Source organism: Gopherus evgoodei, chromosome 16 (assembly GCF_007399415.2).
Source record: "Gopherus evgoodei ecotype Sinaloan lineage chromosome 16, rGopEvg1_v1.p, whole genome shotgun sequence".
In the NCBI taxonomy this organism is placed as follows: domain Eukaryota; kingdom Metazoa; phylum Chordata; order Testudines; family Testudinidae; genus Gopherus; species Gopherus evgoodei.
Window position 1 is genome coordinate 6,068,164 of NC_044337.1, and position 21,863 is coordinate 6,090,026.

At 54.0% G+C, this 21,863-nt stretch overlaps 1 protein-coding gene across 5 annotated transcripts in view; it reads left to right on the plus strand.

Annotated features, from left to right (window-relative positions):
- Nucleotides 1-21,863, plus strand: part of LOC115636211 — a 31,805-nt gene that overhangs the window by 6,750 nt on the left and 3,192 nt on the right. For 3 of the 5 annotated variants that reach the window (XR_003996856.1, XR_003996857.1, XR_003996858.1), the window contains 11 exons: nt 225-456; nt 2,635-2,729; nt 11,883-12,079; nt 12,923-13,001; nt 13,941-14,119; nt 16,034-16,741; nt 17,180-17,398; nt 17,735-17,798; nt 18,429-18,554; nt 20,272-20,516; nt 21,235-21,701. Coding sequence is in view for 2 of the 5 variants with exons in the window: in XM_030536020.1 (XP_030391880.1) it covers nt 225-456; nt 2,635-2,729; nt 11,883-12,079; nt 12,923-13,001; nt 13,941-14,119; nt 16,034-16,741; nt 17,180-17,398; nt 17,735-17,798; nt 18,429-18,554; nt 20,272-20,516; nt 21,235-21,352 (2,262 nt within the window). In the remaining 3 variants the exon portion in view is untranslated. The remainder of the gene's footprint in view (nt 1-224; nt 457-2,634; nt 2,730-11,882; nt 12,080-12,922; nt 13,002-13,940; nt 14,120-16,033; nt 16,742-17,179; nt 17,399-17,734; nt 17,799-18,428; nt 18,555-20,271; nt 20,517-21,234; nt 21,702-21,863) is intronic. The other 2 variants (XM_030536020.1, XM_030536021.1) reach the window with 2 other exon arrangements.

A 21,863-nucleotide genomic window follows, 5' to 3' on the forward strand; every position in this document is an offset into this window, starting at 1 on the left:
GAGGCACAGAGCTGCCCTAGGTCACAGTTTGCAGCAGAGTTGGGACTAGAACCCAGGTCACCCACCTAAAGCCTAGGCTAGTGCTAGATCCACTAGGCTATGACAGCTGCAGGGGGAAAAGGGAGGTTGTGTCCCAGATAACCTCTCCCCCTCCTGAGTGCACACACCCCAACCTTCCATTTGTGGCTAGCAGGTATTCCCCTGATTCCCATTTTCTCCCCAAGGCAGAAACAGGTCCCAGCCGGCAGTGGCTGCTCCAAGCCCCGAAAGCTGATGAGATTGTCGAGAAGCTCATGGCGCTGCTAGGCTCGACTGACGAAGGCACGGCAAGCAATGCTGCCCTGGTGCTGGCCCGAATCGCCGGCTCCCAGGAGGGCTGCGTGAAACTGCTGGGCCACCCCCACTCCCAGCACCTCCTGAGACAGCTGATCGCTTCCCTGAAGGCGGAGGAAGCAGGTGGGTTGGGATGAGCAAGGGCTCTGTGCCTGGGGTGGAGATAGGGAGGCCTCACGGGGGACCAGGAAGGGGGTGGTGAAAGGATCAGTGAGAACATAACAGATTGTACAGCTGGGCCAAAGCAGGGGAAGGAAATAGGACAATCTACAGATGAGGAAGAGATCTCTCGTTCTCTCTATCACCATCTCTCCATAGAACTATCTGAGGGTCTGTCTGTCTTGGGGATCTGCCTGGCTGAGATACAGTTTTTCAGAATAGGTTTTAAAGGCTCCACCTCCTCAAAACCCCCCAAGACAGCCACAAACCAGAAGTCTGAGCTGCTCATTCCAGGCTCCGGTGCACCCCTCTCTGCAGGGGTTGGTCCCTGCCCATGCAGAAGCAGAAAGCAGTTGCCCCATGGCAACATTTCCCCATCCTGGGTCCAGGGATTTTGAAGAGGAGGAGTGAGAAGTGGCTGGGGCTGGAGGAGCAGCGGGTCCACCCTGCACCTGACTGAGACCTGGGTGGGAATTCCAGAGCCTAGGAAGTATCTTCGGGAGCTGCCCTGGTCGGTTGCCCTGCCCCGACAGCGGTGTTTTGTCCATGATGAAGGGGGAAGTGGTAAAATCCCCCTACTACAACAACAACCCCCTGTAATATGGGGGCCTTTGTCTGTTAGCACCCCCTTGTGGTGAGAGGGGGCGCTACACCAGCCTGGCTTTGTTACTGTCACCATCCCTGATTTGGTGTTTGGCAAGTCCTTGCTATGACTTGGTCAGGTCCTCAGTAGTCTCTGTCCCCTTCAGGATGGCAGGGAGTCAGAAGTTCCTTGGCTCTCGCAGGGCTAATCAGCCCAAGGTCACCTAGGTTTAAGATCTTCTCCAAAAGCCCCTGGCTGGAGTAGATAGGGGAACCCAGGTCCAGCCACTCCACTGAGTTCCCGCTCAGAGCCTGCGTTTGGAATAGCCAGACCCATCCTGCTCACCCCCTTGCTGCTCCCGGAGCTAGCTCCCACCTCTCCTCCTCTGTGGGCTTCCCCAGCCTCTTGTCTGGCCTCTTTGGAGCATGGGTTTGTCTGGCAGCTTCTCACCACCCCTGCTGGAGCACTCGTCTCTCTGCACTCGCCCTGCAACCCTTTGATCCTCATAGTGGCCATGGGGCAGCCAATCAGCTCTGTCAGGCAGTTGCTCCAATACCTTTTGACCGCTGAACCAGCATGGGGTGTATAGGCCGCGGGACACGCCCCCCAGCTTTCTAAGATGTACTGCATCAGGGAAGGAAAATCCCTTCCTGACCCTGCCTGACATTCAGCTTGTGTCCTGAAGCATGAGGGTTGCGAGTCCCAGTTGATTTTGTCCTAGCTAATGTTGCTGAAGACTCCGTCCTTAGTCCTATAAGTGTCTGACCCTCATGGGACTCTCTGGTGCAGTAATATCCTGCAGCAGCCAGTTCCACTGGGCCATTTTACGATGTGTTGTTGAAAAACATTTTCTCATCTGCATGTTGAATATGTTGCCTTTTGTCATTCTCCATCCTGGGCTTTGGCTGGAGGGCTGGTGATTGTGATATGAGTCTTGAGGCTGGGAGGTCTAACGTGGTAGAAAATGGAGAAGTATGCCCCTCCAGAGAGACAAAGCTGCAGTCAGCTGGCTCAGTGGGATAGTGCAGTTTTGATCAGGGTATGAATTTTAACCATACAAATGAGCTTTTAGGATGATTTTCCTAGTGAATGAGCAGGGTCCCCAAGCCCTTTTCCTAAACATGACACACACACAATAGGGGATTGTCCTAAACTTCAGCCCCCTCCCTGGAGTTTGCCTCTATTCTTAAGTATATCAACTCTCTAGGAAGGACTGTACTAACAAACAGAGAACCTCAGACCAAGCTTCTTCCTGGTGTTTGTAGAGTTAATGAGACTGACCTGCTCTGGCTGCCAGGGTGAGTCAGCAGCACAGCTCTGCAGGCTTCTACAGCCTGAAAAATGGCCACACCCCCATCACCAGTGGCATAAGCAGCCAGTTCTCCACCAGGCAACCTGTAAGGGACCCCCAACCATGCAGATCAGAACTGTCCAGCCCCCATCCTTCACATCCTCTCTGTCTTTCCTTCCTGTCGTCCCCGTCCCGCCCCCCGCGCGATCCTGGGTGCCGCATGAGAGGCATCTGGCCCCTGATGAGTCTCTTCCTATTGGGATTCCAGGCTGCAGCATGAACGCTGCCTTCACGCTGGGGCGCCTGTGTGATACGGACCTCGGCCTGCGGCAGCTCTTTGCCCTCCCTGAAGTCTCCAGCATGGTAAGAGGAGAGGCAGGTGAGGGGGCAAGCCATGGGGGCAAGACCTGCTCCCCCAGCATCTGGGGTGAGGGGAGATTGTCTAGAATGCTGTGGGGCCAGGAGCAGGCCACAAGCGCTGTCCATGATAGAAACAACATAGAGATGCCACCACAGGACCAAGTGGCATGATAGACACCTGTGCTGTTCGCAGCACTGGCCCAGGATTTCGCAGGGAAGAGCAGGACTAGGGTTGCCAGGCATCTGGTTTTTACTGGAACACTCGGTTGAAAAGGGACCCTGGTGGTGCTGTTCAGCCGTTAAGAGTCCGATCGGCAGCTCAGTGGGGGCCCAGGGCCAAGGCAGGCTCCTTGCCTGGCCTAGGTCTGAGTGGCTCCCACTGCCTCTAGGCACATGGATGGCCAGAGAGACTCCACATGCTGCCCCTGCCCCTGGTGCCAGCTCCACGGCTCACACTGGCCAGGAACTGTGACCAATGGGAGCTGCGAAGGTGGTGCCTGCGGGCATGAGGTCAGCGCATGGATCCTCCCTGTCCGCCCATGGGGCTGCAGGGACCTGGCTGCCACTTCCTGGGAGCCATGGTAAGCGCCACTGGGACCATGCTCCCCAAATCCTGTCCCAGCCTGGAGTCCCCTCTTGCACCTCAGCCCCCTGCCGGAGCCCACATCCTGCAGCTCCCAACACCCCAACCTCCTGCCCCAGCCCTGAGCCCCCTCCTGAACCCCAAACCCCTCATCCCTGACCCCACTCCAGAGGCCCCAGCCAGAGCCCTCACATCTCCCCAAACCCCAACCTCCTGCCCCAGCCCAGAGACCCCTCCTGAACCCCAAACCCCTCATCCCTGGCCCCACGCCAGATCCTGCACCCCCAGCCAGAGTCCTCACCCCAACCCCTGCACCCCAACCCCCTGTCCCAGCCCAGTGAAAGTGAGCGAGGATGAGGGAGAGCAAGCGATGGAGGGAGGAGGGATGGAGTGAGCAGGGGTGGGGCCTCAGAGAAGGGGCAGGTGATGGGACAAGGCCTTGGGGAAGGGGCGGGGAAGGGTGTTTGGTTTTATGCCATTAGAAAGTTGGCAACCCTCGCAGAAGCAAGGGGTGGACTTCGAGTCCAGGGATCCGTCCCTCTGCAGCCCTTCAATGCGGCTCCTTAAATCAGCCAGAAGGGGCCCCCAGAGAGTAACAGGGCATTCTGTGTCCCTCCCTGTTATAACCTTAGTCCCAGATTTGGACCTTAGCGTCCAAAATATGGGGGTTAGCATGAAAACCTCCAAGCTTAGTTACCAGCTTGGACCTGGTACCTGCTGCCACCACCCAAAAAATTAGAGTGTTTTGGGGCACTCTGGTCCCCCTGAAAAACCTTCCCTGGGGACCCCAAGACCCAAATCCCTTGAGTCTCACAACAAAGGGAAATAATCCTGATTCCCTTCCCCCCTCCAGGTGCTCCTGGAGAGATACACAGACACAAGCTCTGTGAAACTACGCAGAGTGATTCCCCCTCTCCGTTCCCAATCCTGGAACAAAAGCCCTTTCCTCTTCACCCAGAGGAAATGCAAAATCAGGCTAGCAATCCAACACACAGCTCTCCCCTTGATTTTTTCCTCCCACCAATTCCCTGGTGAGTACAGACTTAATTTCCCTGAAGTAAAGAAAAACTCCAACAGGTCTTAAAAGAAAGCTTTATATAAAAAAGAAAGAAAAAATACAAATGTTCTCTCTGTATTAAGATGATACAACACAGGGTCAATTGCTTAAAAGAATATTGAATAAACAGCCTTATTCAAAAAGAATACAAATCAAAGCACTCCAGCACTTATATTCATGCAAATACCAAAGAAAAGAAACCATAGAACTTACTATCTGATCTCTTTGTCCTTACACTTAGAAACAGAAGACTAGAAAATAGAACTACTTCTCCAAAGCTCAGAGGAAGCAGGCAGGCAGACAAAAGACTCAGAGACACAATTCCCTCCACCCAAAGTTGAAAAAATCCAGTTTCCTGATTGGTTCTCTGGTCAGGTGTTTCAGGTGAAAGAGACATTAACCCTTAGCTATCTGTTTATGACACGCCCCCCAAATTGCAGACAGTGGGGAAGCTCACTGGCGGCAATTTCCTTCTAGAACTTGAAAATAAACAGATTAATACAACACATGCACCTTTACATATACTACTAAGTATATAACTAACAGACTTTTACATTTTAAGAACACTTTTTAACTACTGGATTCTGGGAAACTCTCACGGGAGAGTGCATCAGCAACTTTGTTAGAAGCTCCTGTGATGTGTTGAATTTCAAAATCAAAATCTTGGAGAGCTAAACTCCAAAGAAGAAGTTTCTTGTTGTTCCCCTTGGCAGTATGAAGCCACTTTAGTGCAGCATGGTCAGTTTGTAGTTGGAACCGCCGTCCCCAAACATATGGGCGTAGCTTTTCCAGGGCGTACACAATGGCATAGCATTCCTTTTCACTGACTGACCAGTGACTTTCCCTCTCAGACAGTTTCTTGCTGAGAAACACGACAGGATGGAAGTTGTGATCTGTTGCTTCCTGCATGAGCACTGCTCCTATACCACGCTCAGATGCATTCGTGGTTACTAGGAATGGCTTGTCAAAGTCCGGGGCCCTGAGCACAGGGTCAGACATGAGCGTTGCCTTAAGCTGGGTAAAGGCTTTTTGACACTCATCAGTCCACTTAACTGCATTTGGCTGGGTCTTTTTGGTCAGGTCGGTCAGTGGGGCAGCGATTTGGCTGTAGTGTGGTACAAATCGCCTGTAGTATCCGGCCAAGCCTAAGAAGGATTGGACTTGCTTTTTGGACCGTGGGACAGGCCACTTTTGGATAGCATCCACCTTGGCCTGTAGGGGGTTTATGGTTCCTCGACCCACCTGGTGCCCCAGGTAAGTCACTCTGTTTTGGCCTATTTGACACTTTTTGGCCTTAACAGTTAGTCCTGCCTGCCTGATGCGCTCAAAGACCTTTTCCAGGTGGAGTAGGTGTTCGGGCCAGGAGTCTGAAAAAATGGCCACATCATCGAGGTAGGCAACTGCAAATTCTCCCAGTCCAGCTAGTAGACCATCTACCAGCCTCTGGAAGGTGGCGGGTGCATTTCGAAGGCCGAAAGGAAGGACATTGAATTCATACACCCCCGCATGGGTGACGAATGCTGACCTCTCCTTGGCAGGTTCATCTAGCGGTACTTGCCAGTACCCCTTGGTTAAGTCTATTGTAGAGATGAACTGGGCACGTCCCAACTTTTCCAATAGCTCATCAGTACGTGGCATTGGATAGTTGTCCGGACGAGTTACAGCATTTAGCTTACGGTAGTCCACGCAAAAGCGTATTTCCCCATCTGGTTTGGGTACCAGAACCACTGGAGATGCCCATGCACTGGTAGATGGGCGGATTATACCCATCTGTAGCATGTTCTGGATCTCCCGTTCTATAGCAGCTTGGGCATGAGGAGACACCCGGTAGGGTGGGGTTCTGATTGGGTGAGCATTACCTGTATCAATGGAGTGGTATGCCCGTTCAGTCCGTCCTGGGGTGGCTGAGAACAATGCGGCGAAGCTAGTGCACAGCTCCTTGATTTGTTGCCGCTGCAGACGTTCCAGGGTGGTTGAGAGGTTCACCTCTTCCACGCCACCGTCTTTTTTCCCGTCGTAGTAGACACCGTCAGGCCACTCAGCATCATCTCCTTGGACTGTAAACTGACAAACCTGTAAATCTCTGGAATAGAAAGGCTTGAGAGAATTAACATGGTACACTTTAGGCTTTAGTGAGGAATTGGGAAATGCTATGAGGTAGTTTACAGCTCCCAGGCGCTCTTGGACCGTGAATGGCCCTTCCCATGATGCTTCCATCTTATGGGCCTGTTGCGCCTTCAAGACCATAACCTGGTCTCCTACCTTGAAGGAACGTTCTCTGGCATGTCTGTCATACCAGGCCTTTTGCTCTTCTTGAGCATCCTTTAGGTTCTCTCTAGCAAGGGCTAAAGAGTGTCGGAGGGTGCTTTGTAGGTTGCTTACAAAGTCCAGAATGTTAGTTCCTGGAGAAGGCGTAAACCCCTCCCATTGCTGCTTCACCAACTGTAATGGCCCCTTAACCTCGTGACCATACACAAGTTCAAATGGTGAAAACCCTAAACTGGGATGTGGTACAGCCCTGTAGGCAAACAGCAACTGCTGCAACACTAGGTCCCAATTATTGGAGAATTCGTTGATGAATTTTCGTATCATGGCCCCCAAAGTTCCATTGAACCTTTCCACCAGGCCATTGGTTTGATGGTGGTACGGGGTGGCAACCAAGTGATTCACCCCATGAGTTTCCCACAGTTTTTCCATGGTCCCTGCCAGGAAATAAGACCCTGAATCTGTAAGGATGTCGGAGGGCCAACCTACCCTGGCAAAGATGTCTGTTAGGGCCAGGCACACAGTGTTAGCCCTGGTGTTGCCTAGAGCTACTGCTTCTGGCCATCGGGTAGCAAAGTCCACTAAAGTCAGTACATACTGCTTTCCTCTGGGCGTCTTTTTCGGGAAAGGGCCCAGAATATCCACAGCTACTCGCTGAAATGGGACCTCAATTATGGGGAGTGGCTGGAGAGGGGCCTTGACCTGGTCTTGAGGCTTACCCACTCTTTGGCATACCTCACAAGACCGGACATACTTGGCAACATCCTTGCCCATCCCTTCCCAGTGGAAGGACTTCCCCAACCGGTCCTTGGTTCTGTTCACACCAGCATGGCCACTGGGATGATCATGGGCTAAGCTTAAGAGCTTCTCCCGGTACTTAGTTGGAACCACCAACTGTTTTTGCGGCTGCCATTCTTCCCGGTGTCCACCAGAAAGAATTTCCTTGTATAAAAGTCCTTGGTCTATAACAAACCGGGATCGATTAGAAGAGCTGAGAGGCGGTGGGGTGCTCCGTGCCGCCGCCCACACTTTCTGAAGGCTGTCATCTGCTTCCTGCTCAGCCTGGAACTGTTCCCTTGAGGCTGGGGTCACCAGTTCTTCCTCAGACTGTGGACTTGGGCTTGGTCCCTCTGGAAGCGATGTAGGTGATGGCGTTGTTTCCGTTGCTGGTGAACCGCTCTCCGCTGGTGCACCTGAGGGTATTTCAGGCTCTGGCTGAGCCTTTTGGGTATGGCTGTCTGTTGCTTCTGCCAGTCCTGGCTCGCTGGCGCCCTCTGGCGTTGAGGTTGAAGATGTGGTTGCACTTGCTGGTGCTGGTTGCTGTTCCAGTTCCGGGCCTGGGACTGGAGATGCTGTGGCTGTTTCAGTGGTAGGCATGGAATCCGGGTCCACTACCTCTGTCTGGGTCTCTGGTAACACAGACGGGGCCTCTGTGGACGGCTCAGGAACAGGAATGGGTCTGGAAGCTTGCCTGGTTTGGCTACGTGTAACCATTCCCACTCTCTTGGCCCGCCTCACCTGGTTGGCCAAGTCTTCCCCCAGTAACATGGGGATAGGATAATTGTCATAGACTGCAAAAGTCCACATTCCTGACCAGCCTTTGTACTGGACAGGCAGTTCAGCTGTAGGCAAGTCTACAGCTTGTGACATGAAGGGGTAAATTGTAACTTTGGCCTTTGGGTTGATGAATTTGGGGTCAACGAAGGATTGGTGGATAGCTGACACTTGTGCCCCCGTGTCTCTCCACGCAGTAACCTTCTTTCCGCCCACTCTCAAATTTTCCCTTCGCTCCAAGGGTATTTGAGAGGCATCTGGGCCTGGGGATCTTTGGTGTGATGGTGGTGTAATGAATTGCACTCGCATGGTGTTCTTGGGACAGTTGGCCTTGATATGTCCCAGTTCATTACACTTAAAGCATCTTCCATCTGATGGGTCACTGGGCCGAGGTGAGTTACTGGAGACTGGTGAGGTTGAAGGGTAGGGTATCTGTGGCTTTACTTGGGTGGTATGTGGGGTCTTTGGCTGTCCTCGGTTGTAGGGTTTATGGTCTGTGTGCCCCCTGTGGTAATCGTTCCCCTTGACAGTAGCTTTCTTGCTTTCTGCCAGTTCCATCCATTTGGCTCCAATCTCCCCCGCCTCAGCGATATTTTTGGGATTTCTATCTTGTATGTACCGTGTGATGTCTTCAGGAACACCATCCAAGAACTGCTCCATTTGTATGAGGAGGTTCAGTTCTTCCAAGGTTTGAATGTTGTTTCCTGTTAACCAGGCCTCATAGTTTTTTGCAATGTAGTAGGCGTGTTTGGGAAATGACACCTCTGGTTTCCACTTTTGGGTTCTGAAGCGCCAACGGGCATGATCTGGGGTTATCCCCATCCGGTATCTGGCCTTGGTTTGAAAAAGTTTATAGTCATTCATTTGCGGCTTGGGCATTTCAGCTGCCACCTCTGCTAAAGGTCCACTGAGGTGTGGCCTTAATTCTACCATGTACTGGTCTTCGGGGATGCTGTACCCAAGACAGGCTCTTTCAAAATTTTCCAGGAAGGCCTCGGTGTCATCACCTGCCTTGTAGGTGGGAAATTTCCTGTGCTGTGGAGTAATACTTGGCGCCGGGTTGTTAGGGTTGGCTGGCACATGCAGCCCAGCTTTTGCCATCTCCAGTTCATGTTTTCTCTGTTTTTCCTTCTCTTCATTCTCTTTTTGTTGTTTTTCCATTTCTTTTTGGTGCTTTTCCATTTCTCGGCGGTGGGCCACCTCTTCTTCTTCTAGTTTTCTTTTGTGTGCTGCCTCGTGGGCTGCCTGTTCTCTTTGGAAGGCTGCCAGTTTGATGCTTTCTTCCTTTTCTTTCATCTCCATCTGTCGCCTGTGTTCAGCTTCTTTGATTTGTTCTTCGGCGTCAATCTTTGCCTTAGAAGTCATGGTTCCTGTTTTCTTGTGTTGGGGTGCCCTCCGGTGTTTATCTTCTGCACTGCAGGTTCTGTTGCCTCCTGAAGTCTGCCTAGCAACAGTGCTTTTTTCCTTTTCTCTCTCTAGCTAATGTTCAATGAAGGGAAACCAGAAAAACCACTTTATTTGCATGCATATAAGTGCTGGTACTTGCCTCCTAATGGGAGGGCTATTGCATGACAAAAGACCCTCAACAGTCTTCTCGCTTAACATGCAAACCACAAACTGCTAGAGAGAGCAGAAAAAAAAAATTCTCTCTGGTTCCCTTTTAAAACCAAACTGTTTCTCTCTGCTAAAAAGCCCTTAGCAGAGAAAAGAAAAATATAATATTCCTACTGGCTTCTGGATTCTGTCTATATCCCGCCGCTGCACACCATGTTATAACCTTAGTCCCAGATTTGGACCTTAGCGTCCAAAATATGGGGGTTAGCATGAAAACCTCCAAGCTTAGTTACCAGCTTGGACCTGGTACCTGCTGCCACCACCCAAAAAATTAGAGTGTTTTGGGGCACTCTGGTCCCCCTGAAAAACCTTCCCTGGGGACCCCAAGACCCAAATCCCTTGAGTCTCACAACAAAGGGAAATAATCCTGATTCCCTTCCCCCCTCCAGGTGCTCCTGGAGAGATACACAGACACAAGCTCTGTGAAACTACGCAGAGTGATTCCCCCTCTCCGTTCCCAATCCTGGAACAAAAGCCCTTTCCTCTTCACCCAGAGGAAATGCAAAATCAGGCTAGCAATCCAACACACAGCTCTCCCCTTGATTTTTTCCTCCCACCAATTCCCTGGTGAGTACAGACTTAATTTCCCTGAAGTAAAGAAAAACTCCAACAGGTCTTAAAAGAAAGCTTTATATAAAAAAGAAAGAAAAAATACAAATGTTCTCTCTGTATTAAGATGATACAACACAGGGTCAATTGCTTAAAAGAATATTGAATAAACAGCCTTATTCAAAAAGAATACAAATCAAAGCACTCCAGCACTTATATTCATGCAAATACCAAAGAAAAGAAACCATAGAACTTACTATCTGATCTCTTTGTCCTTACACTTAGAAACAGAAGACTAGAAAATAGAACTACTTCTCCAAAGCTCAGAGGAAGCAGGCAGGCAGACAAAAGACTCAGAGACACAATTCCCTCCACCCAAAGTTGAAAAAATCCAGTTTCCTGATTGGTTCTCTGGTCAGGTGTTTCAGGTGAAAGAGACATTAACCCTTAGCTATCTGTTTATGACACTCCCAAATCCATAGTCCCAGCTGTGCACCAGACTTGGCACTCCCAGCAGCACCAGGCTGCTCTGCAGCCAGTATAGCAATAACCCCTGTTCGTCCCTAGTGCCCTTCCCTGGAGGATTTCAGAGCACTTCACAGGCATTCATTAGCCCCACAACTCCTGATGACGGGGGGCAGTATCATTAGCCCTGGTTTGCAGCTGGGGAAACTGAGGCATAGAGCAGGGGAGTGCTGCACTCAAGGTCTCCCAGAGAGTCAGGGTCAGAGTTCAGGACGCCCAGCCCCTGTTCTAATCACTGGACAACTCGGTCTGTACAACATATGCTCTGAAAGGAGGATAGTTTCCAAGGAGAAGATTTGGGAGAGTTTCCCCAGTGGCTCTGCGTAGGGCGTTTCCAGCTCACACACAGTCAGCAGGGGATGGCGCGGGTGCCACTTATCCTGAAACTAGGGCACAGGCCCAGTGTCCGTGCTGTGGCACACAGCTTGGTTCCAGGTTCCTGCCTCCAGGGTACAGCACAGGGGTCTGGGAATGGGAGCCGCTCCCCTCTAAACTGCTGGGACGCACCCAGGTCAGTAGTGGTTCCCATCGTGCCCTTGCCCTCTGCCATGTGTTGAGTGGGGGAAGTGGAGAGGTGTCTCCACCCTCAAAAGTGCTTCGCTGGCTGGCAGTCTCTGGCTGGATTGCATGGGGCTAGCTAGCGTCGCCCTTTCGGCCAGTCAGGTTGGGCACAGCAGCAGAGCAGCAGGGGGGTAGGTGCCCTGCAGCTGCTCATGCTGTGCCTGCTCTGGGCACAAGCAGACAGCACCTTTCCCCAACACTCATTTTCAGTGGCAGCCTGGGTTTGCTCTGGGCACTGCTCCACCCTGGCCCGGCCCAGCCCCCCAGGCACATTAGGAGACAAGGAGGCAGCCAGCAATGGCCTGGCACAGCATCAAGCTGTGCTCACGCTGTCCAGCTGGACAACCACTGGGAACCCAACACAGGCACAGCCGTGGGAGGAGGCTGGCGCTACCCCCAGCAGCCGCTGCTTGAGGACCAGGCACCAAGGGAGGCGTTTCCTTTTCAGATCCATGCCCTGGTGTCCATGATGGCCAACGCGGAGGCAGCAGGGAGCCGGAACGCCTGCTTTGCTCTCAGCTGCCTGGCTGCCAACAAGGAGGGGCATGACCACGTGCTGCAGAGCCCTGCCTTCCCCCGGGCTTTGGATACGCTGTGCCGCCTGCTTCGCGCCGAGGAGCAGGAGTCCTCCTGGTTTGCTGCCATGTGGGTGATACTTTCCCTCTCGCTGTAAGGGGAGCCCGGGAGAGCAGGGTGGAGGAATGTCTGAATCATCCCGTAGAAACGGCACAGAGCTCACAACAGGGCACTGGCAGTGCCTGGCACAGAGCTCACAACAGGCACTGGGAGTGCCTGGCACAGAGCTCACAACAGGGCACTGGCAGTGCCTGGCACAGAGCTCACAACAGGCACTGGGATTGCCTGGCACAGAGCTCACAACAGGGCACCAGGAGTGCCTGGCACAGAGCTCACAACAGGCATGTGGAGCACCTGGCACAGAGCTCACAACAGGCACTGGGAGCACCTGGCACAGAGCTCACAATAGGCACTGGCAGTGCCTGGCACAGAGCTCGCAACAGGGCACCGGGGAGCACATGGCACAGAGCTCACAAGAGGCATGGGGAACGCCTGGCACAGAGCTCACAACAGGGCACCAGGAGTGCCTGGTGCAGAGCTCACATACAACAGCCAGTGGGAGCCCATAACACAGGACTCACACAGCAAGGTCATGGGAGCTGATTTCAGTGCACCATGGCCCAGGCATTTGGGAGGCTAGAATCCAGCTAGTGGGTGGGAGCATCACTCAGGCCTCACTCCCCATCTCTTCTGTGAGCTCCCATTTCATCCACTGGAGCCTGCAGCGCCTCCCTGAGTGACCCATGGGCGCAGGATGAATGGTCCTTCTCCATTGCACAGTTGCGTTCTGGTTTATTCTTTGCCTCGGCCCACAGCTAAGCCCTTTCTCTTTGCCTGTCCCCGCAATCTATGGGGGTAGCCTCCACCCCCCGCTGGACATGACCCATAACAGCCGCCATTCATGTTTTCTAGGACCATGCGTGTGCTCGCCAGCCAGCCCAAGGGGGTGATGACACTAAGAGAGCACCCAGAGCTGGAACTCCTCCTGCAGGTACACTGTCACCATCCGACAGGGGACAGCAGCTCAGGCTGGGCCACATTCTGATCTCAGCAATACTGGGGTAAAATCAAGAGCACCAGTTTGAGATCTCAGCACTGTCACTCTAGTGACTTGGCTGGAGTTACTCCAGATTTATACCAGGGAAACAGAAATAAGAATCAAGCCCCTGGAGTCACTTCAGATTTACCAAGTTCAGAATCTGTCCCACTGTGTCATCAAACAATTCTTAATATGAATCCCTTGTTTTCCAGAGTATCCCAAATGTGCTAGGTGCTGGCTAAACACAAAGGATCCTGCCCGTCCCCCATGCCAGCCGACAGTCCCCTTGACCTCCCCTCTGAGCTCTGTTCCTTCAGTCAAGTCCAGGACGTTTGTGGGGGGAGGGCTGGTCAAACATTCTCCCCAAAACTCTTTTTTGACAGAAAATTGGGTTTTCTACTAAACAAAATTGTCTCATAAAAAGTGTCTCCTTTTCTAGGAGAATTCTGATTTTTTATCAAGAAACCTAAAATATTTTTTTTTGGAAACATGGTCATGAGGCCTCATGGGAATTGTAGTTCAGTTATCTCACATTTCTATTCTCCTCAGTGGGCCGGGCTCCCTCCCTGCCTGCATCTCTCATGATGCACCTCAGCAAGGGACTCCCATAATGCTTCACCCCCCTTCCAAGTAGGGGACCTTGTTGCATCATGGGTGATGTAGTCCAATCAATGAGCTCAGGCTGTAGAGAATGGAAGCATAAAACTCCTGAAGTACAACTCCAATGCTGCATCATTTCCAAATCAAAATATTTTGGTATTGAAATTTCTGCTGAAAAAAAAAATTTCTATGGAAACTCCCCATTTTGTGTCCAGCTCTACTTGTGCGTTACTGTCCACACTGGTGCAAGGTACTGGCCACATCAGTGAAGGCAGCATTTTCTCTCCACAGGAAGTGGCTGCCTCAGAGACAGTAGGAGAAGAGCTGCTAGAGGAAGTGACTGGCACGCTGGCCAAGCTCCAGCGCCTCCCGAAACCCCCGCCACCAGACGCCAAAGTTCTGGATTCTGGTTCAATCCAGGTGGCCTGGGAAAGTTTCAGACCTCAGAGCAGCCTTGAGGTCAATTACAGGTGATAGCATGAGAGTCCAGCAGCTGCTAGGAATACACTGGGCACAGCAGGGTGACTTTGACCTTGGGTGCAGGGATATAAAGTGTAATGAGAAGGAAGGGAGTCTGCCTGGCTCACCATGACCCTAGGGCTGTCCTCTACACAACCCCCTAGAGACGAGTTCTGTTGTCATGTGTGGCTCTGTAGATCTAGGGTAACTCATTCTCCTGGATCTATGGACCTGATTTGGAGCTTCCATTGGGTTTACACTAGTAAGACTTCATTGGAGTGATGCTTGGTGTGACTTGTTCCCCCCCCTTTAAGATGCCACGTGATGTGCTGAGATACCACTGAGCCCTCCTGTTCTGCCAGCCTGGGTCCCCTTTAACCTGTCTTGCTGAGCCAGGCTCTTAAGCCTCCTCTAGTGCGCACAGGCAGGACCACTCTCAGCTGCAGAATGATGCAGACACTGAGATCAGCTCTGGGAAGAATCGGGTTAAGGAACTTGCCCCAGCACTCAGGTGCCTCCTTCCCTTGGAGTGCAGACCCAATCCGCCTCCTCCCTCAATGTGGAGGGAGGTATGCACTGCCTCTTACCCGCCCACCCCCCAATTATGAATTGAACAAAATGGGTTTCAGAATAAACAAAAACAAGTTTTTTAACTAAAAAGAGTAGATTTTAAGTGAGTATAAGAGATAACAAACAGAACAAAGCAGATTACTAAGCAAATAAATCAAAACACGCAAACTAAGCTTGATTCACTAAAGAAACAGGTTACAGAATGTAATTTCTCCCCCTAAATGTTGAATTAGGCAGGATGCAGAGTTTCTGTAACTCGCAGTTCCAGCTATTTCTTCTTATAGACTGGACCCCATCTCAGTCTGGACTCTCCCCTGCCCTTCCCTTCAAGTTAATTCCTTTGTTCCTCTCAACACTTTCAGCAGTCCTCCTTCTTGGGTAGGCGATGGAGGAGAGTCTCCTTTGCCTTCCTCCCCACCCTTAAATAAGATTTACATAAGGCAGGAATCTTTTGTTTCCCAAACTTGACCCCCCTTCCCTTTCAGTGGAAAGTTACAAGAAGTCCAAAACAATGTTCAGTATCAGGTGACAAGACCACCTGATCTAGTAGTGTCACAGTTACGTCCCAGGACACCTCCCAACAGGGAGAGAGATTAGTATCTTCATTCTTGTTGTTTCTTCCCGGTGGCTCATCAAATCTGATGGCCAGTCATCTGGTGGGTGTCTTCCTAATACGCACCCACTTGTAAATGTTACATAGTCCATATTCCTAACTTTAGATACAGAAAGGATACTGCATACAAATTGGATAATCGCATTCAGTAAATCATAACCTTTCCAATGATTTCTTACATGAGCCATCTTACATGAAGTATATCTCAGTTATGTCATATCCATATCGTAAACATATTTTCATAAAGAATATGGAGTGTAATGTCACACTTGGGTTATGCAACTGCAAGCGGAATGTGACCTCCTGACTCCATGGTCTCCAGTGGGGTGTCGGATTGGTGGAAATGCCTCCTGCACTAGTTTTACAACCCATTTACACTGAACGTCTGGTTCTCCTCTCAGTGACCCCAGCAGAGTTATTCCTGATTTACACCCATGCCAGTCAGACCAGAACCATGCCCCTCCCATGTCACTGTCCACTCCCATTCCCAGCACGGTTGATTGCGGCCCGCTGCCGTATAGGACTGACCCTTTGTGCCAGATCTGGCTCTCGGTCACACTGTTATAAATCCAGAGTAACTCTCTGAAGGCCATAGAGCCACCCCTGACCGGTGGGGCTGAGAGCAGAAGCTGCCCCTCTGTCCGCAGGCCTAGCATGTCTTTGGGTCTAGACTTGACTGACCTGAGAAGACACCATGTTCTCCTCTGCTGAGTGGTTCTGTTATCTCCCACTGTGTCTGCAGGCTCTACGAGGGGGGCGCCCTGCTGTACCGAGGGCCAGCGCTCAGCTATGCTTTTGCGGGTGGCATGCCATGCCAGGAATACCGCTTTCAACTCTGTCTTGAGGTGAGGGGTGACCGGGGGCCATGCAGCGATGCTACGGTGCTGCCCAGAGAAGAGCCGGTGCCCAGTTGCCCCTTGGACTTCCGCGTGACAGCTCGCACGGCCACCCAGTTAAAATTGAGCTGGGCCCCTCCAGCCGAGTCCAACGGCCCCATCAAACACTACACCGTATACAGGGAGGAGGCCCTGGTGGGCTCCACCCCAGAACTCAGCTGTGTTGTGGGAGGCTTGGCCCCTTCTGTGAGCTACCGGCTCAGCGTCTGCGCATGCACCAGCAAAGCCCAGGGAGAGAAGGCCACCCTGCTCACCAAGACCATGTCTCTGAGGGGCCACGCTCCGGAGAGGTTAACCCTCATAGTGCTGGGGCGCAGTGAGATTTTTGTGAGATGGGATGTGCCTAAAGCGCCCCTGGGACGCTTCTTTAACTATGAGCTGTGCCTGAATGGGGAGGTGGTGTACCTGGGCACGGGGCGCTCCTACATGGCCCGCAGACTAAGGGCCAATACGGCATACACCTGCACCATCAGTGCCCTCACCAGCGCGGGGCGCTGCATCAGCCGGCCAGTCACCAAACGCACGCCCAGGGATGAGTACAGCGATGTCAGCAGGTGAGATCTCGCTCTCGTGGCCACACGGTGCCCCTGGGGCAGGCCCCCATTGTCCCCAATGCCATCGCCCCGAAAACATCCCTGCACCCACCACCACCGTGGTGCTCTTTTACCTCTCTTGGCATAGCCACCACCACCACCTCCACACCCCTCTATCCTACTCAGAGCTACCATTATGACACTGCCCCTGCCTGTGTCCAGAGCCGGCCCTAACCCGGCCATGTTCACCATAGCCTCCACAGTGACACCCGCATCACATTCTGCCACTCCCTTTGTGCCACTCCCTCTGCCCTCTCTCCTATACTCAAATTCGGCTTGCCCGCCAGCCTAGCTGAGCCTACACCTTTCCAGCAGTTGGTCTGACTGGAGCTAGGTTCTCCAGAACCGTTCCCTGAGTCTGGACTTAAAGCAGTTCTTGTGTGTTGCCTGCTCCCCTAGATGCCATTACCCCTCCCCGGGGAGCAGGCAGCCTGCCACAGCCTCAGCACCCAGCGAGACTCCGGAAATCCCTCAGGAGCCAGGAAGGGGCAGAGGCAATGCAGAGGAGTCTCTCAAACCTTCCCCTGCCAGGACCCCGAGAGCTCCTCTCCTGCTGAGAGGAAGGGCGAGTAAATCCTGGGAGAGCAAGAGCAGCGCAAAACCCGCTGCCACGCCCAGGTACGGTTCGGTGTGGCTGGGATCTCATCCATAGGGCCCTGCAGGTGGGAACCAGGGGAGGATATGGGGCAGACGAGACACATGAGGGGACCCCAACACCCCTGCGCACTGCCGAGGGCACAGGCCACGGGAGCCTGCTGCCAGTTCCAGGGTCAGCACCGAAGCATGGCTGGAGGATCTCACTCCATGCCATGGCTGGAGGGCAGAGTGTCAGCACCTGTGCCCCCTTCGATCTACCCCGACATGCCCCTGTGGTTAGTTGCATCGCTGTCCCTGTCCCACCTGAGGTGGTTCCACAGCCTGGTGCTAAGAGAGCTGCTGTGCTTCCTCCCCCAGGAGAGACCCTTTGTCCTGCTCCAGACAGCCAAGCCAGGCGATGCGAGCTGCTGGCCTCTCCAAGGTGGGTACAGGCAGCACCCCCTCCCCGCCCACACAGACAGTGGGAACAGGTCAGGCCAGGAACCTGAGACCCCACAGGCCTGATGCAACGTTGGAAGCAGCAGGCGTAGGGGCTTGGCTCAGGTGCCTGGTGGGGAAGGGGAGCAGCTGGTGTCTGACACTTCTCCATTAACAATCCCCAGGGTTCTGCTCTGCCCTCCAAAGCCCTGGTCTCGAGACCCAGGGCCCGTTCAGGGACACACCCAGCTAGGAAGGCCAGCTTGGCCCAGACAGTGTAAGACCTGCTGGTGCCAGCGTAGGGACGAGAGTCCTGGGGCAGCTCGGCTTCATGTCATGGGGGGACGTTCCGGCCAGTCAGCCGGAGGCCTAGTTCAGCTGGGCCTTGCTGAGAGCCACGAGCACACGGCCATGCAGGATTTGGGTCCCAAGGAAACCAGGGCATGCTCAGCCCCTGGGGCAAGATGCCGCTCTGCCCCAATGCCTTCGGTGACTGCTGTGGGGTCACTGCTGAATCCCCCAGTGCCAGGGAGCGGAGTGAGACCTTTCCTAGTGCCAGTGTATAAACAGGGTGAACAGATAACCCCCACTCGATGCACCAACCACCCCTCCCTTGTGCCTCCCTTCTCACCAGGCTGCCCTACTTCCCAGGCTGCGGGCACCTGACCCAAAGAGCCTCCCCAGGCAAAGCGCGCTTTGGCCCAGCGGAGAGAACAGCTCAGTCAGACCTGGGACTCCGAGCAAAACGCTCTTCCCAGAGGTACGAGCAATATCTGTGCCGGTGCAGGGGACATCGTGTGTCTGTGTGTGTGCGTGTGTGCGTTTATGTGTGTGTGTGTGTGCGCACACACTCTTCACTGTGCAGGCATGGACAGCATTGCCCCTTTTCCAACCCAAGCAGCCAGTCAACGGGTGGGGGCTGGGGCTGTTCCCAGGGTGCCAGGCGGGTATTTCTCTGATGAGCGGTGCCAAGGAAGGCACAGGGCCCTGCTTCTCCAGACACAGGAGGATCCCAGAACAAAAGGAAGAGGTTCTTAGCAGCCTCTTTAGTCACCAGACCCTAAAGCTCCCGCTCTCTCTTGCTTTCTCCAGGTCACCCTGTGCTTACCAGCTGCTGCTTGGCCTTTCTCCTCTTAGCCTCTGCCTCCTCTCTCTTCTGCCTCTTCTCAGTTCGTGGGTGTTCAGCCTTCCCTCACACAAACATCTCCCTCCCCCTCCCCGCCCCTCCCCCAGCCAAATTCCTGGGCAAGGCGCATGCCCCTGTTCTCTTAGGTGGGGGGCTTCTGGTCAGCTCAGTTATGTTATGTTAACTGACGGGTGCGTCACCCCCAGTCTCCAAGAGGTTTGTGATCTATGTAGTCACCAGGACCTCTCAGTGTAACACTGCGTACATGTGCATCACTGTGCACGTGTGTGTACAATGTGTGCATACAGGTGAGTGGTCTGCATGCATGTGGGTGTATCCCTGTGTGTGTGTGTACAATGTGTGTATACAGGTGCGTGGTCTGCATGCATGTGGGTGTATCCCTGTGCGTGTGTGTACAATGTGTGCATACAGGTGAGTGGTCTGCATGCATGTGGGTGTATCCCTGTGTGTGTGTGTGTACAATGTGTGTATAGAGGTGAGTGGTCTGCATGCATGTGGGTGTATCCCTGTGTGTGTGTGCGTGTGTGTACAATGTGTGTATACAGGTGAGTGGTCTCCATGTATGTGTGTGTGTGTGTGTGTGTGTGTACAATGTGTGTAGACAGGTGAGTGGTCTGCATGCATGTGGGTGTATCCCTATGTGTGTGTGTGTGCATGTGTGTACAATGTGTGTATACAGGTGAATGGTCTGCATGCATGTGGGTGTATCCCTGTGTGTGTGTGTGCGTGTGTGTACAATGTGTGCATACAGGTGAGTGGTCTCCATGCATATGGGTGTATCTGTGTGTGTGGGGGGTGCATGTGTACAACGTGTGTATACAGGCGAGTGGTGTGCGCATCCTTGTGTGGGTGGGTGTGGGTGCGAGTGTCTGTGCAGGTGGCCTAGGGAAAAGCCACAAGAGCACTAGTGACATTAGCTGACAGCTAGTGGCACAGAAAGAACTCTTCCCCCCAGCCCCATTGCCGTGCAGGGAGGGGCTGGAGTTCAGTGCCTCCCTCCCCTGAGAAATGGGCTCCCGCTTCCCAGGCTGCTGTAACTGGGGACGCTGGTTCCTGAGCGAGCCCAGCCTGGCGGGCTGGCGGGGGGCTGTGCACATCACTAACGAAGGGCAGCCCACTGTGAGAGGTCAGTCAGACACATCTGTGCCATGCAGGGGAGGGCTCATATGGAATCACAGGTGGCAAAAAATTCTCTGTGGCCCATGGGGGGCCAACAGGCCCTGCCCCAGCTACTCCCAGCCGCCCCCCGGGCACCACACAGGAGGTAAAACCCCTTTCAAATATCCCGCCATGGGGCCTTCCTGGTGTCTCCTTCTTGTCTCTCAAACAGCTGGCAACAGTCCTCCCTCTTGGGCACCCGGCGTGGCAAGGCTCACCCGGTCCGAGTGCCATGCCCGTGTCTCTTCAGCTCAGCCACCACCTAGAGCGGAGGAAACCCAGGCAGGCAGCCTCAGGCCAGTGGGGGCTGGGCTACGGGCACCCCCCTGTCCTGGAGAGCTTCAGGCAGGAGAAGCTCAGGGCTCCACCGGGGAACCAACAGCTCCGGGGGCTGCAGAGGCCAAAGCCACAAACAAGGTGAGTGCCCGCCACGCCGAGCAGCTGCCCCCTGCCCCTGCACTCCTTCGCTGGACAGCTCCCTGGCCTGCAGGGGAGCCAGCACCACACAGCGTGGGGGGGTCAGGTGGGGGTCAGGGAGGCAGGTAGCAACCGAGGGCAAGGTTGTGCTCAGCCTTAGGCATGCAATAAAGTTTTGCACTCCTGCCCCAGAGCCAGTCCCAGTCCCACACGGTTCCACGCTAGCGTCCCCTGCTTGGGCAGGGAGATCACAGCCATGCCCTGCCCCACCGTGCCCCCTGCACACCCTGCAGCAGAGCTGACACAGCACTCGGCACATGACTGCAGCATGCCGTTCCCAGCCCCTGGCTCAGTCAACAGGAGCTTCCCCCATGGCAGCACGGGCCTCTCGGCTGCCCCCATCATGGGCCCAGCTGTGGAGCTGGCTCCAGTGCCAAGGGCTCTCTCTTTGGAGTGGTGGGTGAGGCTGGGTGTTGGGCAAACCCAGCCAGCCGAGGCCTTCGGAGAAGCTCACTGCAGTCGCTGGCCTGCTAACGCCCGGCCATTGCCTGCAAATCAGACAACACAAAGGCCTTGAACTGGTGCCCTGAGGTGCAAGGCTCTGCTCGCTGCCCCCCGCCCCAAGCTAATGGCGCTGTGACACTTCAGCTGCAGCTCTGCCCCAAAGCGGCTGGCGGAATGACTGGGCTTTGCTGTGTCTGCTCTCGTCCCTGTGCAGGACTGGCCAGGGCTGTAGCCAGCTCCTGCCCGCCGAGGAGCATCACCGGAGTCCTCGGAAGACAGCTGTGCCCCTGGGTGTATCTTCCAAGGGAAACGCCAGCCCCCACCCTGCAGTGGTACCCACCAGAGCTCTCTGCCCACAGTGGAGGGATGGCCGCGGGAATGGAGCTGGGTTTAACACTGAATGGGCAAGGGAAGATGTAGCCCCAGGGAGAGGCCATCCCCTCCTGCCGCTGCTCTGCCTTTCAGATTGGCTGGCAGGGCCCAGCCAGCGGGCCCCACAGCGTGGCAGCTGCCAGGGGCCGAGTGTGTTGGAGCGTGAGAGGATCCAGAGGGCTCTGACGCCCAGATTCCCTGCAGGCCCCCGAAGCTTCCCGGCTAACCCCCTCCCTGCGATGGGCAGGAGGCCCTCTGGCCAGACACTCCGGGGGACACTGGGAGACCAGCTGCTCACCCAAGCCCATGGTAAGTGGGGACTCTCGGGAGGTGCTCCCCTGTGCAGAGAGACCCCGGGAACACTCTGTGTCGTACAGCACACCTGGCACTGCCCAGCACAGTCTCCAAGCCCAGGGCACTCTCAGGCCCCAGTCTGTGCCAAGAGGGATCTCTCCTGTCTCCTCTCCTTGC